At 40.4% G+C, this 21,310-nt stretch overlaps 1 protein-coding gene and 1 long non-coding RNA gene across 6 annotated transcripts in view; one reads left to right on the top strand and one right to left on the bottom strand.

Moving 5' to 3' along the window:
- LOC110260293 overlaps positions 1-21,310 on the top strand; it is a 75,770-nt gene that overhangs the window by 7,283 nt on the left and 47,177 nt on the right. Inside the window, exons 3-5 of one of the 5 annotated variants that reach the window (XR_002343323.1) lie at positions 2,281-2,336; positions 3,307-3,337; positions 3,600-5,560. The exons of 1 other annotated variant lie outside the window; for it this stretch is intronic. This is a non-coding gene — a long non-coding RNA (uncharacterized LOC110260293). Of the gene's footprint in view, positions 1-2,280; positions 2,337-3,306; positions 5,562-21,310 lie in introns of those variants that run through there. 3 more of the 5 variants (XR_002343321.1, XR_002343325.1, XR_002343322.1) reach the window with 3 other exon arrangements.
- Positions 13,740-15,414, bottom strand: MOS (MOS proto-oncogene, serine/threonine kinase). The gene has a single exon (NM_001113219.1). The coding sequence runs from the start codon at positions 15,239-15,241 to the stop codon at positions 14,204-14,206; it is 1,038 nt and encodes a 345-aa protein (NP_001106690.1). The 5' UTR covers positions 15,242-15,414; the 3' UTR covers positions 13,740-14,203.

Below are 21,310 nucleotides of genomic sequence, written 5' to 3'. Positions count from 1 at the left end.
ATTGCTAACATATTTTTTGTGAAAAATAATATTTTACACAACAGAAAAGTTCAGTGAGACTAGTGGCATTGTTTTTACATTTTTGCAAATCTCTTGAATATCTGGCTTAACAGAGGAAGAAAACTCAATTTTCCTATCTGCTTCTGCGTTTACTCTGTTACAATATGTTGTTTTGGTTGAAGTACAGCTTTGTAGTTGGTAAAAGGAGAAGGATTTTAAAAACCTTTTCAGCCTATGAAAGGGACACCAGAGAACCACGGCATAGAGGTTAAGTGATTTGTTCATGGTCACATGCTACCATATAACAGAATGAAGAATCAAATTCCACCTTCTGCACCATCCACCCCAGCTCTGTACTTAACATGCCATTTACAGGTTCAGGAAATTATTTACATATTATTGCAAATAAAATCTCAAGCATTGTCCAAGGTCTAGAATTACTTTCTTGAATTCTCTTTCTCCCCTTTGGGTGGTATTAGAATTATACTTTCCTTTGCTGTCCCCAGATAAAAGTGAAAATAATTGAAAAAAATAAAAACCTTTTCAGATAGTTGTGAATAGGTATTCTTTGGTACACCATAGCTGGATGCGTGGTGGTTTCTTAAAGATTAGTTATAATGGGGATCTGAAACCATATCAGTGACCTCTTTGTACTCTTATATTTTTTTTAAAAAAAATTGATCTCTCTTGTATTTTGAATGGATCTTTTACCTTTACTTATGCATAATCTCATAACATCATGCATTAGTCATTTGGAAAATATTGATTCATTGATTGATGCAGATCTTCTACATGTTGACATATTTTGTTATATAATATTTAAAAAATCACATTTGTTAAAATCACTACTCATCTTGTAAGAAAAGTCGTTACATACTGAGACCCTGTGAAGTTCTGGTGGCAGATACAGGTTGTCCAAAGTCCTAATTTTTGCTTGAAGCCCAAATTTTTATCTTTGATAACTGGCTACTGATTGTTTTCCTTGAAATGATGGGCTCACTTCAAATGTCTGCCAAATACTCATGTCTGAATAACCACAGTCTGTCTTGCAATTCTTTTGGATGTGTGCTAGAAGTGGGACTGCTGGATCACAGGATAGTTCCTTTTTAAAATTTTTGAGGAACCTCAATACTGTTTCTTAGAGAGGCTGCATAATTTTTCAATCCCACCAATGGTACACAAGGGTTTCAATTTCTCAGCATCCTCAACACTTGATATTTTTTGTTTTGTTTTGTTTTGTTTTTAACAGGACTAGATGATGTCTCATTCTGGTTTTGATTTGCCTTTCTGTGATGATAAGCAATGTTGAACATCTTTTCCTATGCTTTGTATTTCTTCCCTGGGGGAAATGTCTATTTAATTCCTTTGTCCATTTGTAATTTATTTGACTTTAGTCATTGTGTTGTAGGAGTTTGTTACATATTCTGGATATTAACCCATTATCAGATATATGATTTGCAAATATTTTCTCCCATTCCCTACATTGCCGTTTCACTTGGTTTCCTTTAATGTGCATTTGTTCATTTTTGCTTTTGTTACCTGTGCCTTTGGTGTCATATCTAAGAAATTTTTGCCAAGTCCAATATCGTGAAGGTTTTCTTTTAGGAATTTTATAGTTTTAAGTCTTATGTTTAGGTCTTTTATCCATTATGAGCTAATTTTTTGTGTCTAGTATAAGATAAGGGACCAACTTCATTCTTTTGCATGAGGATATCCACTTTTCCCAGAACCTTTTGTTGAAGAGACTGTCTTTTCCCCATTGAGTGTTCTTGGCACTCTTGTCAAAATTCACTTAACCATGTAAGTGAGGGTTTATTTCTGGGCTTTCTGTTCTATTCCATTGGTCTATATATCTGTCTTTATGTTAGTACCACACTGTTTTGCCAACTGTGGCTTTGTAATATGTTTGGAAACAGAAAGTGTGAAGCTTTCAACTTTGTCCTTTTTCAAAATCGTTTCGGTTATTAGGGGCCCCTAGAAATACCATATGCATTTTAGGATGAATTTTTCTATTTCTGAAAAATTGCCATTGGGATTTTGATAGGGTTTGTGTTGACTTTGTAGATTGCTTTGAGAACTATAGACATTCTTTCTAGTAAGTCTCCAGTCCATGAACATGAGATGTCTTTCCATTTATCTATATCTTCTTTCATGTCTTTCTGCAGTGTTTCATAGTTTTCAGTGTATAAGTCTCCCATGTCCTTGGTTAGATTTATTCCTAAGTATTTTATTCTTTTTGAGGTATTATAAATAGAATTATTTTCTTAATTTCCTTTTCAGATTGTTCATTATTAGTGTCTGGAAATACAGGTGATTTTGTGGCTGTTCATTTTTAAGTAAGTGTTTATATTATAAAGAATGCTTAAAAATTGGAAAAAAAAGGAAAATTTAAAAAAATAGACATCCACAGACCCCCAGACAAGCAGCTCAAGACAAATACAACTTTTCAGTCTTATTCTCTCTATGTTTTAAGGAAAAGTTGTTGATTTTAAAAGGGTAACAAACTGATATATAGTTTCATACTCAGCCCCATTCACTTCGCAATGTAGTATAGGTACTCCTATGTTATTACCACCATCATAGCATTTTGAAGCAACTCTTTTAATTTATTTAATCGTTTTGGGAATTTATCTTCTTTTGAATTTTTCTCCAGAATGAATGGCCCTTAGTGAACAATCTGTTAAGTAAAATGCATATTTTGTAGAATTTTCTAAGATGCATTTCCAGAAACATAACTATTGAGTCCGTGAATATAAATTCTTTTGAGATTCTGGATATTCAGTGACAAACTGCAACTGCTTTCCAAAAAATTACATTCTATCCTATCACCAGCAATGTATGGAAGATCCTGTTTTACTACAACTTCATGAGCATTCAGAGTTTTGTGCATGAATGTATTTTTAAGACACCCTGTTTTTAATTTGCAATTCTTCAAGTACTTGTGAGAAAACATTTTCCCTTTTCTTATTTGTCTCCTAAATGCATTTTCTTTACTGGGAATTAACTTTTCTAGATTTTTTTTCCATTTCTCTACTAAGGGATGATAATTTTTCATTTTTATTCATCTGTGTTCTTTATAGAAAAAAATTAACTTTTTTTCAGTCACATTTTGGCCAAATATTTCTCTCAGCCCATTTTCCATATTTTATATATTCAGATTTTAATACCCAGAAGTTATAATTCTTATGTAATAATCTGGCAACCTCCTTTATACATTTTTTTTCACTGCTTCTATAAAAGCTTCAAAATCCCTCCCTTCTGCAAATTTGTATTAACTATTCAATTCTCTTTTCTCCACTTTTACAGATGCTCTCTAATCCATCTGGAAGTGATTTTGGTATGTGGTATGTAAAGTATTTTAAAAAAACATATAGTTTGAGTAAAACTGTTGGTGGTAGGCTAAAAGCTCCTTAAAAACAGGAAGCATGACTGAATCACTCTGGTTTCCTCCACTTTCCCAGACAGAAGAGTCACCAACGCAGCCTCCTTGCTCAGGCTGCGCTGCCCCAACTACAGTCAGGGACCCCCCCGCCTTCCCTCTGCTGGGAGGCACCAGCCACCTGTGACTAGTGTCCTGACACCTCCCATGTCCCCAGCAGACACCTGCCACAGTTGCGTTCGGGGAGAACCCGAGCAATTAGCCAGCAGCGCCCCCTGGCGCCTCTTTCACCGCAAGTGTTCGGCTCTCAACTTGTTCAACCACCCTCCACCCGCTCCACGGGCAACTTTTCCGGGAAGGCGCCTCCAAAGACCTCTGTGAGTAGCGTAGGCTGCTCTGCTCTGACAACCTCTTCGGGGTAAATTTCTTTTCCATTTGAACAGCTTCTCCTTAGTTAAGGAGAAACCGTTATTGCCCGGTTGCTTTTTCGTCTTTTGGATGGAGAGAAGCAGAGGAATTCTGGGCGGAGGCCAACGATTAGCTGCAACATCTACTGATCACTTCCATGAAGTCTTTGAGCCTTTGTATAAATAAAACACCAGCCGGGGGCTCCTTCTGCTCCCATTGATGCCCGAGTGCCAACTACAGGTTTGACTCTGAGACCCTCCTTAAAAAATTAGGAAAAAAAATTTTTAAAACGTTTTTAAATTGGATTTTTATTGCCTAAGGAGGGATCTGTAAAATACGTAGAGTGGGAAGAATGCAGATAAATAAGACCTGAAAGTTGTCCTCAAATATATCAAAGCCATACTGGATAGTGGACCTGCTGGAGAATAGAAAAATAAACTGTTGAATGCCTCTCCATCATTTTCTCTCCTGACACCCTAGTGGAGGGGCTCATGAGTACCCGAATGCCCAAAATATGGCCCAAAGGGAAGATCCTAAAGAGTACACTAACTGCATACTCAAGCCTGAATTTAATTGACTCGGTGGCAGAAACAAAATTGTCCTGGTAATGGGTTATTCTAGCTCAGGTTACAATAGCAGGAAATTTTTAAATAATTGTGGAAAAATGCACTTCAGGAGACAATTAACTATATGAGCTACCCAGAGTAGGTTAGGGTGACCCTTGTCAAGACATTCATTTGAGAAATAGGAAAGAAAGCAGGTCATTTTTCTGTCTTAAAAAAAGATTTGTATTTTTCATATTGTGGCAGAATTGAAACTTCTTACGCGGCTCAAGCTACTTAAAGATTATTCAGTGTTTGACAGATGTTTGGTCAGACTGACTGTACAATGTGTTCTGATATGATTCACTGTTCCTGAAAGGGGGAAAATCTTCTAACAGTTCTGAAGTCAGGGAAATTCTGTAACTTGATTCCTCTGTAAGGGGGCTGGCTTCTGGCATTGGCTGCCACTATTCTGTCAGGTTTTTTTCTCCTTTCCCTTTAAATTTCTTCTGGCTGCACTCTATTATTCCATGGACCTTTAGGTTTTCCCTCTTTGTAATTTGATGCCCTATTCAGCAGCGTTCAGGAAGCTGTCTTGCCTTAGTTTAGTCCTTCTCATGGCTGCTTCTGCTTTCCTTAATTGAATGCGCGGCTTGTTTTTTTCTTTTAGGTTTTTAAGGGAGACTATACTATTTTAGGCCTCTGTTATGGATTTCTATATAACGTGAGTTGATACACACATATCAGAGTAATCAAAGGAATATTTAGTTCAATCCCTTTGATATTGTTTGTTTCTTAAAATTCTTTTTATAGAAAAAGCACATTAAAACATGTTCCAGGGTGTCCTGTTGTGGCTCAGCAGAAACGAACCTGACTGGTATCCATGAGGATCGAGGTTCGATCCCTTACCTCACTCAGTGGGTTAAGCATCCAGTGTTGCCATGAGCTGTGGTGTAGGTCACAGATGAAGCTAGGATCCTGTGTTGCTGTGGCTGTGGTGTAGGCCAGCAACTGTAGCTCCGATTCGACTTCTAGCCTGGGAACTTCCATATGCCGCAGGTACAGCTCTAAAAAGAAAAAAAAAAAAAAAACCCCTATCACCCACCTTCTCCTGAGTCACACCCACCCACTCAATTTCTTCTGTTCATTTTTATTTATTTATTTTTTTTGTCTTTTTTTTTTTTTTTGCTATTTCTTGGGCCGCTCCCGCAGCATATGGAGATTCCCAGGCTAGGGGTCACATCGGAGCTGTATCCACGGGCTTATGCCAGAGCCACAGCAACGTGGGATCCAAGCCGTATCTGCAACCTACACCACAGCTCATGGCAACATCGGATCATTAACCCACTGAGCAAGGGCAGGGATCGAACCCGCAACCTCATGGTTCCTAGTCGGATTCGTTAACCACTGTGCCACGACGGGAACTCCTGTTCATTTTTTAAATTTTGATTTTCGTCACTTATACAAAGACGTCAACTAAAGTGTCAGAGAGTTGCACTGGAATTATTGCCCTCCAAAATCCCTCTAGGATGCCACACCAATTCTTGGAGTCTTGCAACCACTTATAACTCTCTTTTGCTATAGTTTTTGGTGTCTAAGTCTGCACCTCTTAATGGTGAGATTATTTGGACAGTTTTTTTCTTTTTAAGTTTTAGGTATTATTTAGTGATGCTTGTCATCACAAGATTATGATTTAGTTGTTTTTTTCACTTTTCCTGTTACCTAGAACCATAATTCCCTTCATGCATCCTTCCATCATTTTTATGTTATAGCATTGATTAGATCAACATACAATGTTGCATCATTAGAGCTATACAAAGCTATTTTGAACTGAACCTTTTTCTTTTTCTTCTTCTTCTTCTTTTTTTTTTTTTTTTTTTTTTTTTTTTGGTCTTTTTAGGGCTGCACCTGCAGCATATGGAAGTTCCCAGGTTAGGGGTCAAATCTGGGCTACCACTGCCGGCCTACATCACAGCCACAGCAACACCAGATCCGAGCTGTGTCTGTGACCTACACCATAGCTCATGGCAACACTGGATCTTTAATCCACTGATCAAGGCCAGGGATTGAACCTGAGTCCTCATGGATACCAGTCGGGTTAGTTACCACTGAGCCACAGCAGAACTGAACTGAACCATCTGTTATGCAACATTTACTTTTCTTGCATTGCCCAACTTTTCATGTCCCCTAAACTTAATACTTTTTTTGTTTGTTTGTTTCATCTGCTTTGTTTGCATTGCTTTCCTGGATTCTGTTTTCTTCTTTTTTGGTTTATACTCTTGCTTTGGTGGAATAAACCCTCAGGTAATTTCCCAAGAAAGGGTGCACAGGAGTAAATTTGTGAGACCTCACATGCCTGGAGAGGTCTTTAGACAGCGTGTAAATTCAAGTGATAGTTTGGCTGGGTATAGAATTCTAAGTTGGAAATGATTTTTCTTCAGAATTTTGTAAGTAGTGGCCTCTGTTATCTTAGGATCCTTATCATTGGTACATGATCTAGATTTTGTAAAAAAAATACCTGGATGCTTTTAGGAATTTCTCATCACCCCGAGTGTTCTAAGGTCTTATGGTGACATGCCTTCTTGTAGGGCATTTCATTCATTGTCTAGGAAATCAGTACTATATCTTTTCAATCTGGAAAGTTTTGTTTCCTAAATTGTTGACACTCTTCTCCTGTTTTCCATGTTTTCTCTTCTTGAAATGTCTAAAATTTGGATAGTATACTTCCCAGATTGAGCCTCCAATTGCCTTTTCTTGCTGTTTGCAATGTATTTTACTTTTCTTCTACTTTCTGAAGAAATTTATTTATCTTTATGTATCAATTTTTCTAATGAATTTTTTATTTTTTATTATAGCTAGTTTACTAATGAATTTTTAATTCATATTATTATAGTTTTAACTTCCATATGCCCTATACTGTTTTCTAGGCTTAAAAAAAAATAGAATCTTGGAGTTCCACCTTGGCTCAGTGGTTAACGAATCCAACTAGGAACCATGAGGTTGCAGGTTTGATCCCTGGCCTTGCTGTGAGCTGTGATGTAGGCAAGTGGCTACAACTCCAATTAGACCCCTAACCTGGGAACCTCCATATGCCGTGAGTTCAGCCCTAGAAAAGACAAAAAAAAAAAAATAGAATCTTGGTGTTTTCAAGTAGTCAGTATCTCCTTTTTTATTTCTTTAAGGATAGCTGAAATTTTTTTTGAGTTCCCCAGTGGCTCTGCAGGATAAGGACCCAGTGTTGTCACTGCTGTGGTTCTGGCTACTGCTGTGACACAGATTTGATCCCTGGCCCAGGAACTTTTACATGCCCTTGGGCACAACCAAAAAAAAATATGAAAGTTTCACTGTAGGCTATTCTGGCTGTTTTATTGGGGCACCCCATCATCAGTATCTTGAGGTCTATTATCTTGAAGTATTTATATTTCCATGCCTAGAGGTTATTAGCTTGGTTGCCAGATTCTCTAAACTTAAACAATCAATGCTAAGAATTTGGGGGCATTCTATGGTACAACTCAGGTGGCATCTCAGGTTCTCCTAGTGCTGGCTCAGGATTGAGATTTCTAGGGCATACTGTACTTGCCAGCTTCCAAAAAGTTTTTTCCCATAATTTCTCTCTCTCTCTTTTTTTGTCCTTGTGAATAAATGCTTTAAAACATTTATCTGCTGAAGGAGAAGAGAGAGATCAATGAATTTTTTTCTTCTTTCCTTTTGCCTTTCACCATTCACTGAAAGTTCCAATATTTTCCAAGCCTGCCGGGCAATTTAAAATTTTGGAAAGGTATTTAATATACCAGTAATGAAATTGGTAACCACAACACCATAAATTTTGTTTTGCATGACCTTTTCAACTAGAATATAATATCAAATCTTGGTGTTATGCTTTTGATTTCCCCACTATGTCTGGCATGGTGGTGATACACTGGATGATGAAATGTATGGTTGTTGAATAGGTGCATAAGAATGATTTTATGATCAGGTTTATGTAAAGGAAAGGAATAAGTACACTCAATAACTATCTCCTTTTGTCAGCATTGGGCACCACATTATATTTCACAGATACCTTTTCTGGTTTCCCTTTAAAAAATCATCCCAATTACACTATCCTAATATATATATATACCAAGTAATACCTCCAATAGGAATACCTTAGAAATGGTGCTGAGTTTTCCTCAGTGTACCATATCAGGAAACATGTGATGTCAGTTTGTCCCATTACTGGTGATATTAACCTGATTAAGATGGCTTACACTGGATGTCAGCAGGACTCCTCCACTGTAAGGATAAATGGTAGGTATTTGGTACTTACTGGCAATTAATATTAGTTGGCATTCTATTGTAAGGTACAGCTTTCCTTCCTCCCTTATTTATTTGATTTTTATCTGTATGGATTCTTATTTCACCACTATAATTATTCATTTCTAATTTATTTGCTATTATTAATTTAAGGTTTGGTCAGTGGAGACCTGTCAAGTTAGTTTCCGTGTTCTTTTGACATGTCCTTGTCATAAGTGGAGCACTTCCTTATTTGGGGCATTAGATGTTCCAGGTTCATTTTGTATTTCCCCTGCTCTGGAAAGCATCTTTTCTCCAAGAAGCCCAGCTTTCCTTCTGTTGTGGATAATTAAGAATTCAGAAACTAAAAATTCAGAATTTAGAAGCTAAAATCTCATGCTAAGTTTGTTCCAGAATGTCATTGTCAGGCAAAAGACAGAGCTAGGAAACACATGATAGGCATACTACATGTCCACACACAGTAATGCCTATTTCTATGGCTGTAAATCTCTATCCATCTTTATTAAAAGCTATAAGTTCACACTGATACTTCCAATTTCAAACCAACACAGTATGATTTATTCTAGACTTCCCTCTCTATACATACAGTCTCCTTCTCAAACATTTACAAAATTTGGCTCTCATTATCCTCAGTATGTTTACTGTTCAACCCTCCTGGGTACAACTAATATCCCTCCCACACTGGCCAGGTATCTCTGGTCCTGGAATCACCAACCATGCAGGTCCTGGATGTGTGACAGCGTATTTTATCTTTTTCACTGCTAGTGTAAATGAAATCCTCTTCTTTTATAAATTCTGGGTTTTATTTACATATTTGAAGTCTATTGACTTCATATTAATTTTATAATCATGCTAACTTACACAGTCTTCTCATGACGAATTTTTCTATTAATACTTACGTTTGTTTTGTTTTAGTTATACATTCTAAAAATAGAATCTGCAAACAATGTTTTTTCTCTCTCTTTACAGTTTGTATACCACAAATTTTTTTCCCTTTTCTCACTTCACTGACCAATAAAACACTGAACACATAGTAGTGGCAGTCGTGGGCATTCTTATATTGTTCTTGAGGTCAGTAGGAATGCCTCAGTATTCCCATAGCGTTAGGCAAAGTTTTCTCTTAAAATAAAAAAGTTTTGATTATATTCTTTACTTCTAATTTTGTGTATATGTGCTTTTATTTAAGTCAGCTACTGATTTGTCTGTTTTATTGATTTTTAGTCAACAAACTATTTTATTTATTCATTCATTTATTTAGCTCTACTTCTTTTAACTCATTGTCTGCTTAATTCTTGTTTTTAAAAATATCCCTCTGTGCATTTTTCATTCTTATCCTATTTGTTTTTATTCTTTTTCAGTTTAACTTGAGACTACAAATTTTCTTTGACTCTGTTTCCCCATGTGTTCTAATATAAGTTTTCATTATTGTTGCTCTGGAGAGTGCCTGGAGTTTTCATGTGCATTTCATTTTGACAGTTACTTAAGAATTTTAAAATAACAGAAAAGGAGCTTCTTATTTTGTTAAAATTTTAATTATATTTGTGTCTACTATTTTTAGGTTTTGGAATTTGAGGTTTTCTTCAGGGTATAAGTCAGATTTTGATGGGTGCTTGAAAAGCTGTATTTATTTTTGGAGGGTCTTGAATGTTTCTGTAACAATCACGTGTACCCTATTGATTTTGCATGACCCTTTGTTTTGTGCCTAGCTAATGTGTTTTGGACAGGGAGAAGTAAATTGGTCTCCTAAAAACAGTGCTTTAATTTGCCCTTACCCTGCTTGCTTTTTCTAATCTGTGAAAATTGTTATATAGTATTTGGTTCACAGCTATTCCTCTTACTTCTTTAGTGAATTGTATGCTTTAAAATTATTAACTCTCCTTCTTTGGTTTCAATTCCATTTTATCTTATGATAAAATTGTGGCTCCTACTTTTGGAGTAAAGAGGAGTTGATCTCAAAGCACAGAGATTTTCTTTTAATAGGAAAGGTAAACCATTTACAGTTAATGAAATGACAGGTTTGCTCTTAACTCTGACATTTTGTATTATGTTGCATGTATGGTTTATATGGTTGTCTTTCAGCCTGTGTTTGGTCCTTTTGCCTTTTGTTTTGGTACTTCTAATTTTGAGGAAGCGTGTTTGTTGTATTTTTACTGTTTCCCCATATATAATGTCTTCCATCTTAGACCATCTCTGCAGGCTTACTTGAATGGACAGTGACAACAGTGACGGTTGGTTTGCATCTCTCTCCTTTTCCCCTCCTCTAACCCAAAGTCAGTGGTATTTTTAATACTTATCTTTGCACTGTTAAATATGCTTTTGCTTCTGACTTGATTTGCCTACTTTAGATAATTTCCTATGGCTCTAAGCAGTTACAAATGAACATCCATGGATTTATTCTGCTTCCCATCAGGGTTATCTTCCTACCTTTCAAAGACGCCCTTTCTCTGCGACCACAAATACCATATTTGTTTCCTTCAAAAAGGGCCTTTCAGTGGGTTTCTCCAGGCAGGCACGCCTTTTTCTCCCTCCAAACAGGCTCACCTGTCCTGTGTTTCCTGCCCTCACACCAGTGCCCCTCTCATTCTGCTGCCTCTTCCTGAGCTCTGCTGTGGTTAGACCCTCCTTAGCACTTCTGTCCCTTCTTTCTCTCCCAACTCTTGGCAGCTCAGCTCCGTTTGAGCTCCTCCTGTTTTCAGGATTTCATCCTCAACTCTTGTACCCCACCGTGACCATCCGGCCTCTAGAGCATCTATTTGGCTTTGCCAAATCTTTCTGAAATCTGCCACTGACAGGCCCTGTGCCCCCCCGGCAGTCTTTCCTTATAAGTTCTGTCCAGTCATTAGGTATCACTACTGACACTGGAGTCTGTACATTTCCTTCTCCTAGTGTCCTTGACTATGGAGTTTATCAAGTCCTTCCCCTTGTTCTGTGACTCTCTATGATTCTAAGGAGAAGGGAAGGGAAGATATTTGAGTTTAAGCTGTGCCATGCTCATTTAGGGAACCAAATTCTGACTTTTTTTTTTTTTTTTTGCTTATAGGGGCTTCACCCTTGGTGTATGAAAGTTCCCAGGCGAGGGGTTGTATCAGAGCTACTGCCCGCCTGCAGCACAGCCACAGCAACATAGGATCCAAGCCAAGTCTGCAACCTACACCATAGCTCATGGCAACATCAGATCTCCGACCCACTGAGTGAAGCTAGGAATCGAACCTGCGTCCTTTGGATACTAGTTGGATTTGATTCTGCTTCATCCCAATGAGAACTCCCAAATTCCTAACTTTAATGCTTTTATTAGGGATCCTTGTGTGGCTGTCAGTCTGGAATAAGGTATTCAGCATAGTTAGAATTTCCTTTTAATGCTCCTGGAAGAACAAACTAACCCACTGTTACTTTTTTTTTTTTTTTTTTGTCTTTTTTAGGGCTGCACCTGCAGCATATGGAAGTTCCCAGGCTAGGGGTCGAATTGAAGATGTAGCTGCCAGCCTACACCACAGCCACAGCAACACGAGATCCGAGCCTTGTCTGCGACCTACACTGCAGCTCACGGCAACTTAATGCCGGATCCTTAACACACTGAGTGGGGCCAGGGATTGAACTCAGGTCCTCATGGGTACCATTCAGGATCATTACCGCTGAGTCATGATGGGAACTTTGTACTGTGACTTTTTTTGATCCACTGTATTTTAAACCTGCCAGCATGAACCCCTGTTGCTACAATAAACAGGGGAACTTATTGGTCTATGGCTGGTTTGTCCCCTCAGCCTCATGGACAGAGCCGGCAGCACTGTACCGATATTCTACATGGTCATGATCATGGTCATTTTGCTTCCCTCAAGAATGGTTATAAACCATGATCTCATTCTGTAGACTCCCTACCCTCCATCACTCTTTTTTTTTTTTTCTTTTCTTTTTAGGGCTGCACCTGAGGCATATGGCAGTTCCTGGGCTAGGGGTCAAATCAGAGCTGCAGCTGCTGGCCTGAGCCATAGCCATGGCAACACTGGACACGAGCTACATCTGTACCCTGTGCCATAGCTTGCAGCAATGATGGATCCTTAACCCACTGAGTGAAGTCAGGGATCAAACCTGAATCCTCATAGAGACTATGTCGGGTTCTTAACCCACCAAGCCACACTGGGAATTCCCTCCATTACTCTCTTTTAAAATTTTTAAATATTTTTGTCTTTAGGGCCGCACCACAGCATATGGAGGTTGCCAGGCTAGCAGTCTAATCAGAGCTACAGCTGCTGGCCTACACCATATTCTCAGCAATGTGGGATCCAAGCCTCATCTGCCACCTACATCACAGCTCACAGCAATGCCAGACCCTTAACCCACTAATCGAGGTGCCAGGGGTTGAACCTGTGTCCTTACAGATACTAGTCGGGTTCGTTAACCACTGAGCCACGACAGGAACTCCCCTCCATCACTCTTAAGAGAAGCAAAGAGAAGCCCACAGATGTGAATTTTCCCAGTCCCTCTTCCGCTTAAAATCTCATCTATGCTGGCCGTTTTCTGGCCCTCCTTTGCTCACATCCAAGAAGAGATGCTCTTTCTCTCCAAGGCTACGTACAATCTCTTTGCAGAGGCGTTACTTTTTTCTTCCGCAAGTTCATCAACTTCATCAGTTCTCTTTGTCCCCTCTTTATTCTGTCACAGATAAACTCACTTCCTTTATCCTAAAAGTAAGCTAAACCAAACCAACAAATCTCAAAACGTTTCTGCGCATCTTAACCCCCTTCAAAGTTTTCTGCTTCTCCCTTCTTAACAGTCCAAGCACAGCTTCTACATCAAGCCCTTGCTGAAACTCTGTTGCTAAATAGAAGTCAGTTTTGTCCTCATGACAAGATCCAGTCACCTCATTTGTCAAAAATCTATGCGTAGCCATGCCCTCCATGTCTAGACTGGGCGATCTGCTTCCACTTCTCTGTTCTCCTCCAGCTAAATGTTAAATTCTGCTCTGCTGCAGGGCTATCGTATTTTCTCCCATCACATCATCTTTGTTTTGTCGTCTACTTTTGAGTCCAAACAACAGGAAAAGGGCCCCAGTTTAGAAGTTTTAGCAAAATTTCTACTCATGGCACGCAGAAGTTTTTAAAATATCACAATCACAAGAAATCATTTAAAGTATCATTCCTTTTAAAAACAAGCTTACCTCAACTTGCGAACTGTATGTGTGAAGATCATTAGAAACAAGTAGTTTTGGGGGAAGAGCAGGAGGGAAAAATTAATCTTTGTTTTTTAGCTTATTTGTACGGGAGCAAGTAAACTGTTAACAGACCAATAACAAATTTGAGTTAAGTGCAGTACTATGGAACTGCAAGGAAGCACAGTAGCTCTGAAGCAAACACAGAGCTCTGTAAAGGGAGAAGGAGAGACACCACTAGATTTCTAGTTCTGCTGTTTGTCTTAGGAAAAGCATTTGGGGTGAAAGGAGTTTTTGGTAACTTTATTTTCTAAAAATCCATCCTACCTCTATGTTTTTTGTTTTTGTTTTTGTTTTTTTTTTTTTGCCTACATCTTCTCTTGTTAAAAATGAACAGCAACAAAGACAAATGCTTATCCGGCCACACGTTTCGGGTCAGCCCAGTTCAGCTTGTAGAGCGCGAAGGTCCAGCAGGAGGAGTTGTGCGCTGGGCCGCTGCTGCGCAGGGGCCGTCCAGCCGCACTGGATGATGTCCTCCAGTTTCTTCCCAGGGACGGACTCGGTGAAGACCGCCGCCGAGAGGGACGGACGGAGATTGTAGGCCACCACCGCGTAGAGCACGTGCTGACGCTCCCCTGAGTAAGGCACCTGCCTAGTGGTCATCTGCCAGAGGGTGATGGCAAAGGAGTAGATGTCCGCTTTTGGGGTGACGGGCTCGCCTTTGAGGAGCTCGGGGGCTCGGTGGGTGTACGTGCCGCCCAGGTGGTGCCGAGGCCGGAAGCGCAGATCTTCCAGCCTCTCGGAGCAACCAAAGTCGCTGATTTTGCAGACGTCCTGCTCACTGATCAGAATGTTCGCTGGCTTCAGGTCCAAGTGCACAATGCCTTGGGAGTGCAGGAAAAGCAGGCCACTGACCACATCCAGGGAATACTTGAGACACTTCTCCAAGTTCAGTTGCTCCCCAGCACTGCAGGGAGGCCCATCCTCCTCTGGACAGCCCGTAGCGCCGTAGATGACCTGGTGTAAGGTGACGTTGCCGCCGAACTCCATGATGATGCTGCCCAGGCTGTCAAAGGCCGCGGGTGTGCGCGTGCTGGCGGCCACCACGCGCACGATATTGGCGTGGCGGAGCCGAGCGATGTTGAGCTCGGCCCAGAAACTGCGCTGGGATGCCAGCCGGTTCTTGGTGCATCTGCTCACCTGTTTGATGGCCACAGGCACGCCGTGGTAGGTGGCCTTGTATACCGAGCCGAAGCCCCCGGCTCCCAGCCGCTGCAGCAGGCACACCTGTTCCCAGTCTATTGAGCACCAGGCCAGCCGGCGAGGAAGGCGCAGGGCCCGGGGTGGGGTGCCCCCCAGGAAGAGCTTCCCTGTCGGCCCCGGGAGCTCGCAGGGGCTGCTGCAGGGCCGCGAGTCCACCGACGGGGAGAAGTCGCCAGGCAGGCACCGGCGCCGAGGGAAAGGTGAGGGCATCGCCCTGCGGAGGGCAGCCCGCCGCGGCTTGGGTGGGATAGGAGGGAAGAGAAGACCCAGCGGGCGGGCGTGCAAGCATCACTGACCACCTGCCGCTCCGCGCCCCGGCCCAGCGCTTTTCTCCTCTGCCTCCATCTTCCGCAGATGAGCCACATCTGTGCTGTTACTCAGCGAGGGTTGTTATCAGATGGGGAAACAATCTGAACGAAGCACAAAAATCCCGCTCAGATGAAAGCATTTCCCTTTAGCACTTAAAGTGAACTCCTATGAAAACAAGCCCCGGAGAAGCGTTGACTGGATAAGCGGCCCTAAGCTGCCCCAGAACTCACCCACTTTTACACTGCTGCTTCTCTTATCGTAACACAGGCTTCCCCCCCAATTCTCATCCGCCGAGCATTATCAGTCCACCACAACAGTGCAATGAAAATATTCCACACTTTGCAGGCTATAATGATTGTCAGTTTATTCTCCAGCTGCATTAAATCACTGCCAGCAGTTATTGGCAGAAAGAGTTGAAACATCAACAGCTGAGCTTTTTTAACCGATTACAGGGAAAATTAGGTGCAACGTTCATATATGGAGAAAAAAACAGTAACAAAGTAATCGACCCAAACAGAATCACTGAGTCAGGTCAAAATACAAACCTCTTAAATTCATCAGGGAAAAGGAAAATTCTCTGACAGTCCACTCAGCTTATATAGCGAATTAGCAAGACTTCTTAGCAATGTAAAGACTCCCTAGCAATCCTTCCGGTCCATGGCAGTCCGGCCCACCCAGGAAGCTCCCTTGCAGAAGAGATTCTAGACTTCACAGCAAATGAGTTACAGAAGTTTTGAAGCAGAGTTAGGGGAGGAAAAAGAGCAAAAATGATTCAGAGCCATGACCAGAGCTTCAAATAATAACAAATATGAGAGTATCCTAGGAGAGGAAAAATCTGAAGAAATAAAAATGGCACAGAACCACTATTGCCTTCCTATAATGTTGAAAACCAGATGTTGAAATTAAATCCAGGGTCTTGCTGTCCAACCGTTAGTTCTTCCATTCTAATTTTTATAATAAAAAACTAATTTTTATTCCATACTTTTGGAAAAAGACCGATAATATTACTCTGTTCATTAAAAAACACGGGAAAGGTGTTCCCAGGTGGGTCAGCAGGTTAAGGATCTGGTGCTGTCACTGCAGTGGCTGGATCACTGCTATGGCACAGGTTTGATCCCTGGCCTGGGAACTTCCACATGCCACCAGTGCAGTCAAGAAAAAAAGAAAGAAAAATGAAGAAAAACAACACTGGAGAATGGTAGTGTCTACATTTTGAAACATCAAATGATGAAAGTTCTATCATGACTTACTGCACTTAGGGCATGTAGGTGATGTGTGACCACATTTTTCTGGTGATAGGTCTATGCTTCTGAAGTGTATTGGTTCTGAGAAGGTATGTTAATAAACACAATCCATTTGAGCCATTGGAAGTCTCTTGAGCCCTAGGATAAGATTTCTATTCTTTATCACCCATCTGCCTTAGTGGATAATATTGAGCCTTGATCTTTTTACTTAAGAAATTAGGATAGGAGTTCCCGTCGTGGCGCAGTGGTTAACGAATCCGACTAGGAACCATGAGGTTGCGGGTTCGGTCCCTGCCCTTGCTCAGTGGGTTAACGATCCGGCGTTGCCATGAGCTGTGATGTAGGTCGCAGACATCGCTTGGATCCTGCGTTGCCGTGGCTCTGGCGTAGGCCGGTGGCTACAGCTCCAATTCAACCCCTAGCCTGGGAACCTCCATATGCCGCGGGAGCGGCCCAAGAAATAGCAACAACAACAACAACAACAAAAAAAAGACAAAAAAAAAAAAAAAGAAATTAGGATAAAATTATTAAACTTTTTTTTTTGGAACAAAATTTGGGGAGCCCTTTCCAGAGTGAAGACAGTAAAAATCTAAAAAGTGTAAACTATGAGATATTTTAATAGAAATACAGTAGTATCAAACCTGAAGTATAAAAGGATGACAGTAAAAGGGTAAAATAAGAAAACATACAATTGTATTCTATAATAAGTCTATATTGCAAAATCTACTCAATAACCATCACATAGTTGGGATTATAGTTTAGGGCTCTGAAACTGTTATATGCTCTTAGGAATGCTGTAATATTAGCCAAATAAGAGCAGTAGATAGAGTGCCTCAAACGTCTGGGTATCAGACATAATGCAAAATGATGTGACGTTATAATGTAACCTTTATTTTTAGCATGAACAACTCATTTTTCAAAGTTTGACTTTATTATTTTCATAAAATGTAAGGTAGTAATGAAAATGTGCTATTCTATTAACAAACCCCAAGTTCATTAGGGCCATCATTTGCAAACTGCCCAAGGGTATTTAATTAAATATCCATTTTAAAACAGTCTCTGGGGCCAAATGGCCTGGGCTTCTTACTGTCCCTCAGTTTCCTCACTGTAAAACGAGGAAAAGATCCCTGCTTCAGGACTGTTGTCAAGATGAACAGAGTTCCAGATACTTAGATCAGGGCGTGATAAATAATACTTAAATGCTATTTATGAAACTCAGAAAAATGTATATGGGATTATACCAATAAGATCTGTTAGACAGTATTGGTTTAAAATATACCCTACCAGGCCTGAAGTAACATCACTTTATCACGTTAAGCCAATTTAAAATTTGAGTATTTTTTCCTGCACTTAAATTTTGAGGTTAAAGACATAAGGGTGTGTCATTGACGTACTGTTACACACTAAAAAAGGCGGGGGGATTGACATTGATGTGATAAATGCAATAATTTTGTCATCCCCAAATAAGTTAGGCAAAGAATAAAATGTGTTGATAACAGGGGAGGCACTGCCTCCCCAGAATCTCAGGTGAAACAGTTAGGTCAAGAGACTGTGGTTCTACTGGCGCTGGCGAGCAAAAGGCTCTCAGGTTCTTAAGAATAAATAGAGGCTCGACATGTCTGCTCTTTCCCAGGACAGCAGGGCTGTGAGGAGATCTTCAGTATCCGGCAGGCAGCAGCTTGCTATTTATCGCAAGATGTGACAACAGGTACAAGAATTAATAGCTCATTGAATTCGATTTCGATCACAAAGACTGAGGACACCGCCTGCGGGAGGAGTGGCTCTGGGCCGGGTCGGGCGGCTTCCGCTCAGGCGGAGGACCGGGACGCCGCGCCGCCAGCATCCCGCCAGCATCCCGCCGGGGCCAAGCGCGGCGTCGGCCGGGGGCCGGGGACTGGGGGCCGCAGCACGTGGCCGAGGCCCCGCCCGAGGTCCAGCCGGCGCCAAGCTGCTCCGTTTCCCGACGCTCCTTCGAGCACAGGACTTCAGGGTCCTTTCAGGTCCTTTCGGAGCATCACGTAACCTTTTGGAAAATTCGTTTAAAAGGCTTTTAAACTCGAAGTCGTAGAGACAACGCTCCAACCCCCACCCCGCCCCCGAAGATGACGCCCCTGGCTGCGCATGCGCGGCCAGAGCCGGGCGTCCCCACGGGGGACCATTTCCCGGCATCTCAGGTTACAACCCAGCTTCAGGATGTGAAAATGGGAAGGAACGGGCGTACTGGATCGCTGAAGTCTTGTATTACGATTTACAAGCCTGGATGAAGGTCGAAAATTCATTTTTGCTTTTTTTTAGAACTGGAAAACCAATAAATGAGTACAGGTGATTTTCTAAAATATCAGGATTTTAGAGTCAGACTTGTAAAACTTTTTTTTTTTTTTAACATAAGTGGAATTACAGTATTGACATCAGTCTGATGAATTTTAGACTTAGCAATATAGTATGGACTTGTTGTCAGTACAGTACCTATAGAACTAGTTTAGGGTGTTTTTGGCATAACATGGTCAGGGGCAGACCCAACTTATGTCGGATCTAAAACTTAATACAAATTGAGGGACCCTCTTTAAGAAAAAGTTTTTAAAATTACATATGGAAGCAAATATTTTTTAGATGAGAAATCACAGATTACAAATTTTAAAAAGCTGACAATACAGACATCACGAAATTCAGAGAAAAACCAATTTTATTAATGAATGATACTTGACCTCTGTATATTATGTTCCCCTACATTTTAGGGGGAATATATATACTTTATTAGCTATTCATATGACTAACATTCTATCAACTTGGCCTTGGGTGGAACTTAATGTCGACACAAGCAAATTTGTACTATTATGGGTTTATTTCATGGAAATGAAACCAATCCAAAATTTGTCTTTTTTTGCTCAAATTGGTGTATCTCTGGGAGTTACAGCACTTGTATTCTTTTGACACAGTCCTATTAATCTGAATTATTCCTTGCCTGGATATAACAAGTTGCTCCAGGCTCATAATCTACCCTACACCAGTCATGGAATCAGGTATTTCTCCAAATTGGCTTGGGAAGATGGCACCAGAACTCATAATAGTGAAGTTTATACATTAGGTCCATTCTCCTAAACTCTTGTTTATAGCTCATTTTAGCAGACAGGGTTGGAAAATGTACCCCCTTTTTTTTTTCTTTTAAAGGCATGGGTTTCTATCAATATTTCTAAGTTAGTTCTAACATTATAGTTCCTAACTAAAACATTTTGATTTCATGATTTCCCTTCCTTGTCTCTTAAAGTCTTGATTTCAGACATTAATATAGTTAATAATGTTATCTGACAAAATTATTCAAATTTAAGATGATTTTTTTGCAGTTCATTTTATCCTTATCCTGAATGCAGCAAGGATGTGAAGTCAAATTATTTTCTTGTAGAGTCATTCATAATAACTCATTCTGTGAGCCTTTGTGATTACACATATCATGTATAATTAGTTTAATTTGCTTTCAATTTTTGGAGGTTGTCAGCATAATTAGCTCATAGTTTTCTTAAAAGGTGATGGCTTTTAATTAAGATTTTTTTCTTGTGTGATATTCAAACCCTGAAGAATAGTAGAAAACTATCCTTAGAGTCAGTCTTATGAAATGTGTTGGGGGGTGGGGTGTAAAGGGGGAAAAAAGCAAATGAGTTTTCCCAAGTTCTTCATGAACGTTTCATTTAACTACCAGTTGATCCATTTGTAATGACCAGGTGCAGTATTATGTGCATAAGGTTTATATTCACAAGTTCTGATGGGGCAATACAATTCTGTCTTCTGTTCAGTGTCTGATAATATTAGAACCTGCATAGTTTTGTGTATTCCATTAAAATTTAGTTTAGTAAAGGTTATATTAAAGTCTTTACAATTTGTTATTCTTTCTTAAGCTTCCTTTTATTATATGTAACATTCGTTCACCAACTTAATGCTATCACATTATACCAATGTTTACACCATCTAAATCCCAGTGATTCTCTGAGTTGGTTTTGTTGCAAACCAGTGGCAAAATCTTTAATGTTCCTCCAGGAGGATTTTAAGGAAGTATCTACTATCTTAGAATTAATTCTTCCTTCCTTCCTTCCTTCCTTCCCTCCCTCCCTCTCTCCCTCTGTTCTTTCTTTCTCTCTTTCTCTCTCTCTTTCCTTCCTCCCTTCCTCCCTTCCTCCTTTCCTCCCTTCCTCCCTTCCTTCTTTTTCTTTCTTTCTTTCTTTCTTTCTTTCTTTCTTTCTTTCTTTCTTTCTTTCTTTCTTTCTTTCTTTCTTTCTTTCTTTTTCTTTCTTTCTTTCTTTTTTCTTTCTAGGGCTGCACGGGCAGCATGTGGAAGTTTCCAGGCCAGGGGGGAAATTGGAGCTACAGCTGCCTGCCTACACCCACAGCCACAGCAACTTGGGATCTGAGCCATGTCTGCAACCTACACCACAGCTCATGGCAAGGCATATGGAAGTTCCCAGGCGAGGGGTCGAATTGGGGCTGCAGTTGCCGGCCTGTGCCACAGCAACACCAGATCTCAGCCACATCTCCGACCTACTCTTCAGCTCATGGCAACGATGGATCCTTAAACTGCTGAGCAAGACCAGGGATCAAACCTGAGTCTTCATGGACACCAGTTAGGTTCGTTACCACTGAGCCACAATGGGAACTTCCTTGGAATTCTGTGTTTTAAAGAAAGGATGCTGTGTTAATCCAGGTCTTCTGAGGAGCAGATAGCAAGACAGGATTAGGT

This window comes from Sus scrofa, chromosome 4 (assembly GCF_000003025.6).
Source record: "Sus scrofa isolate TJ Tabasco breed Duroc chromosome 4, Sscrofa11.1, whole genome shotgun sequence".
Taxonomy (NCBI): Eukaryota; Metazoa; Chordata; class Mammalia; order Artiodactyla; family Suidae; genus Sus; species Sus scrofa.
Note: the sequence above shows the minus strand (reverse complement) of the source record. Positions and strands in the feature narration are given on the sequence as shown.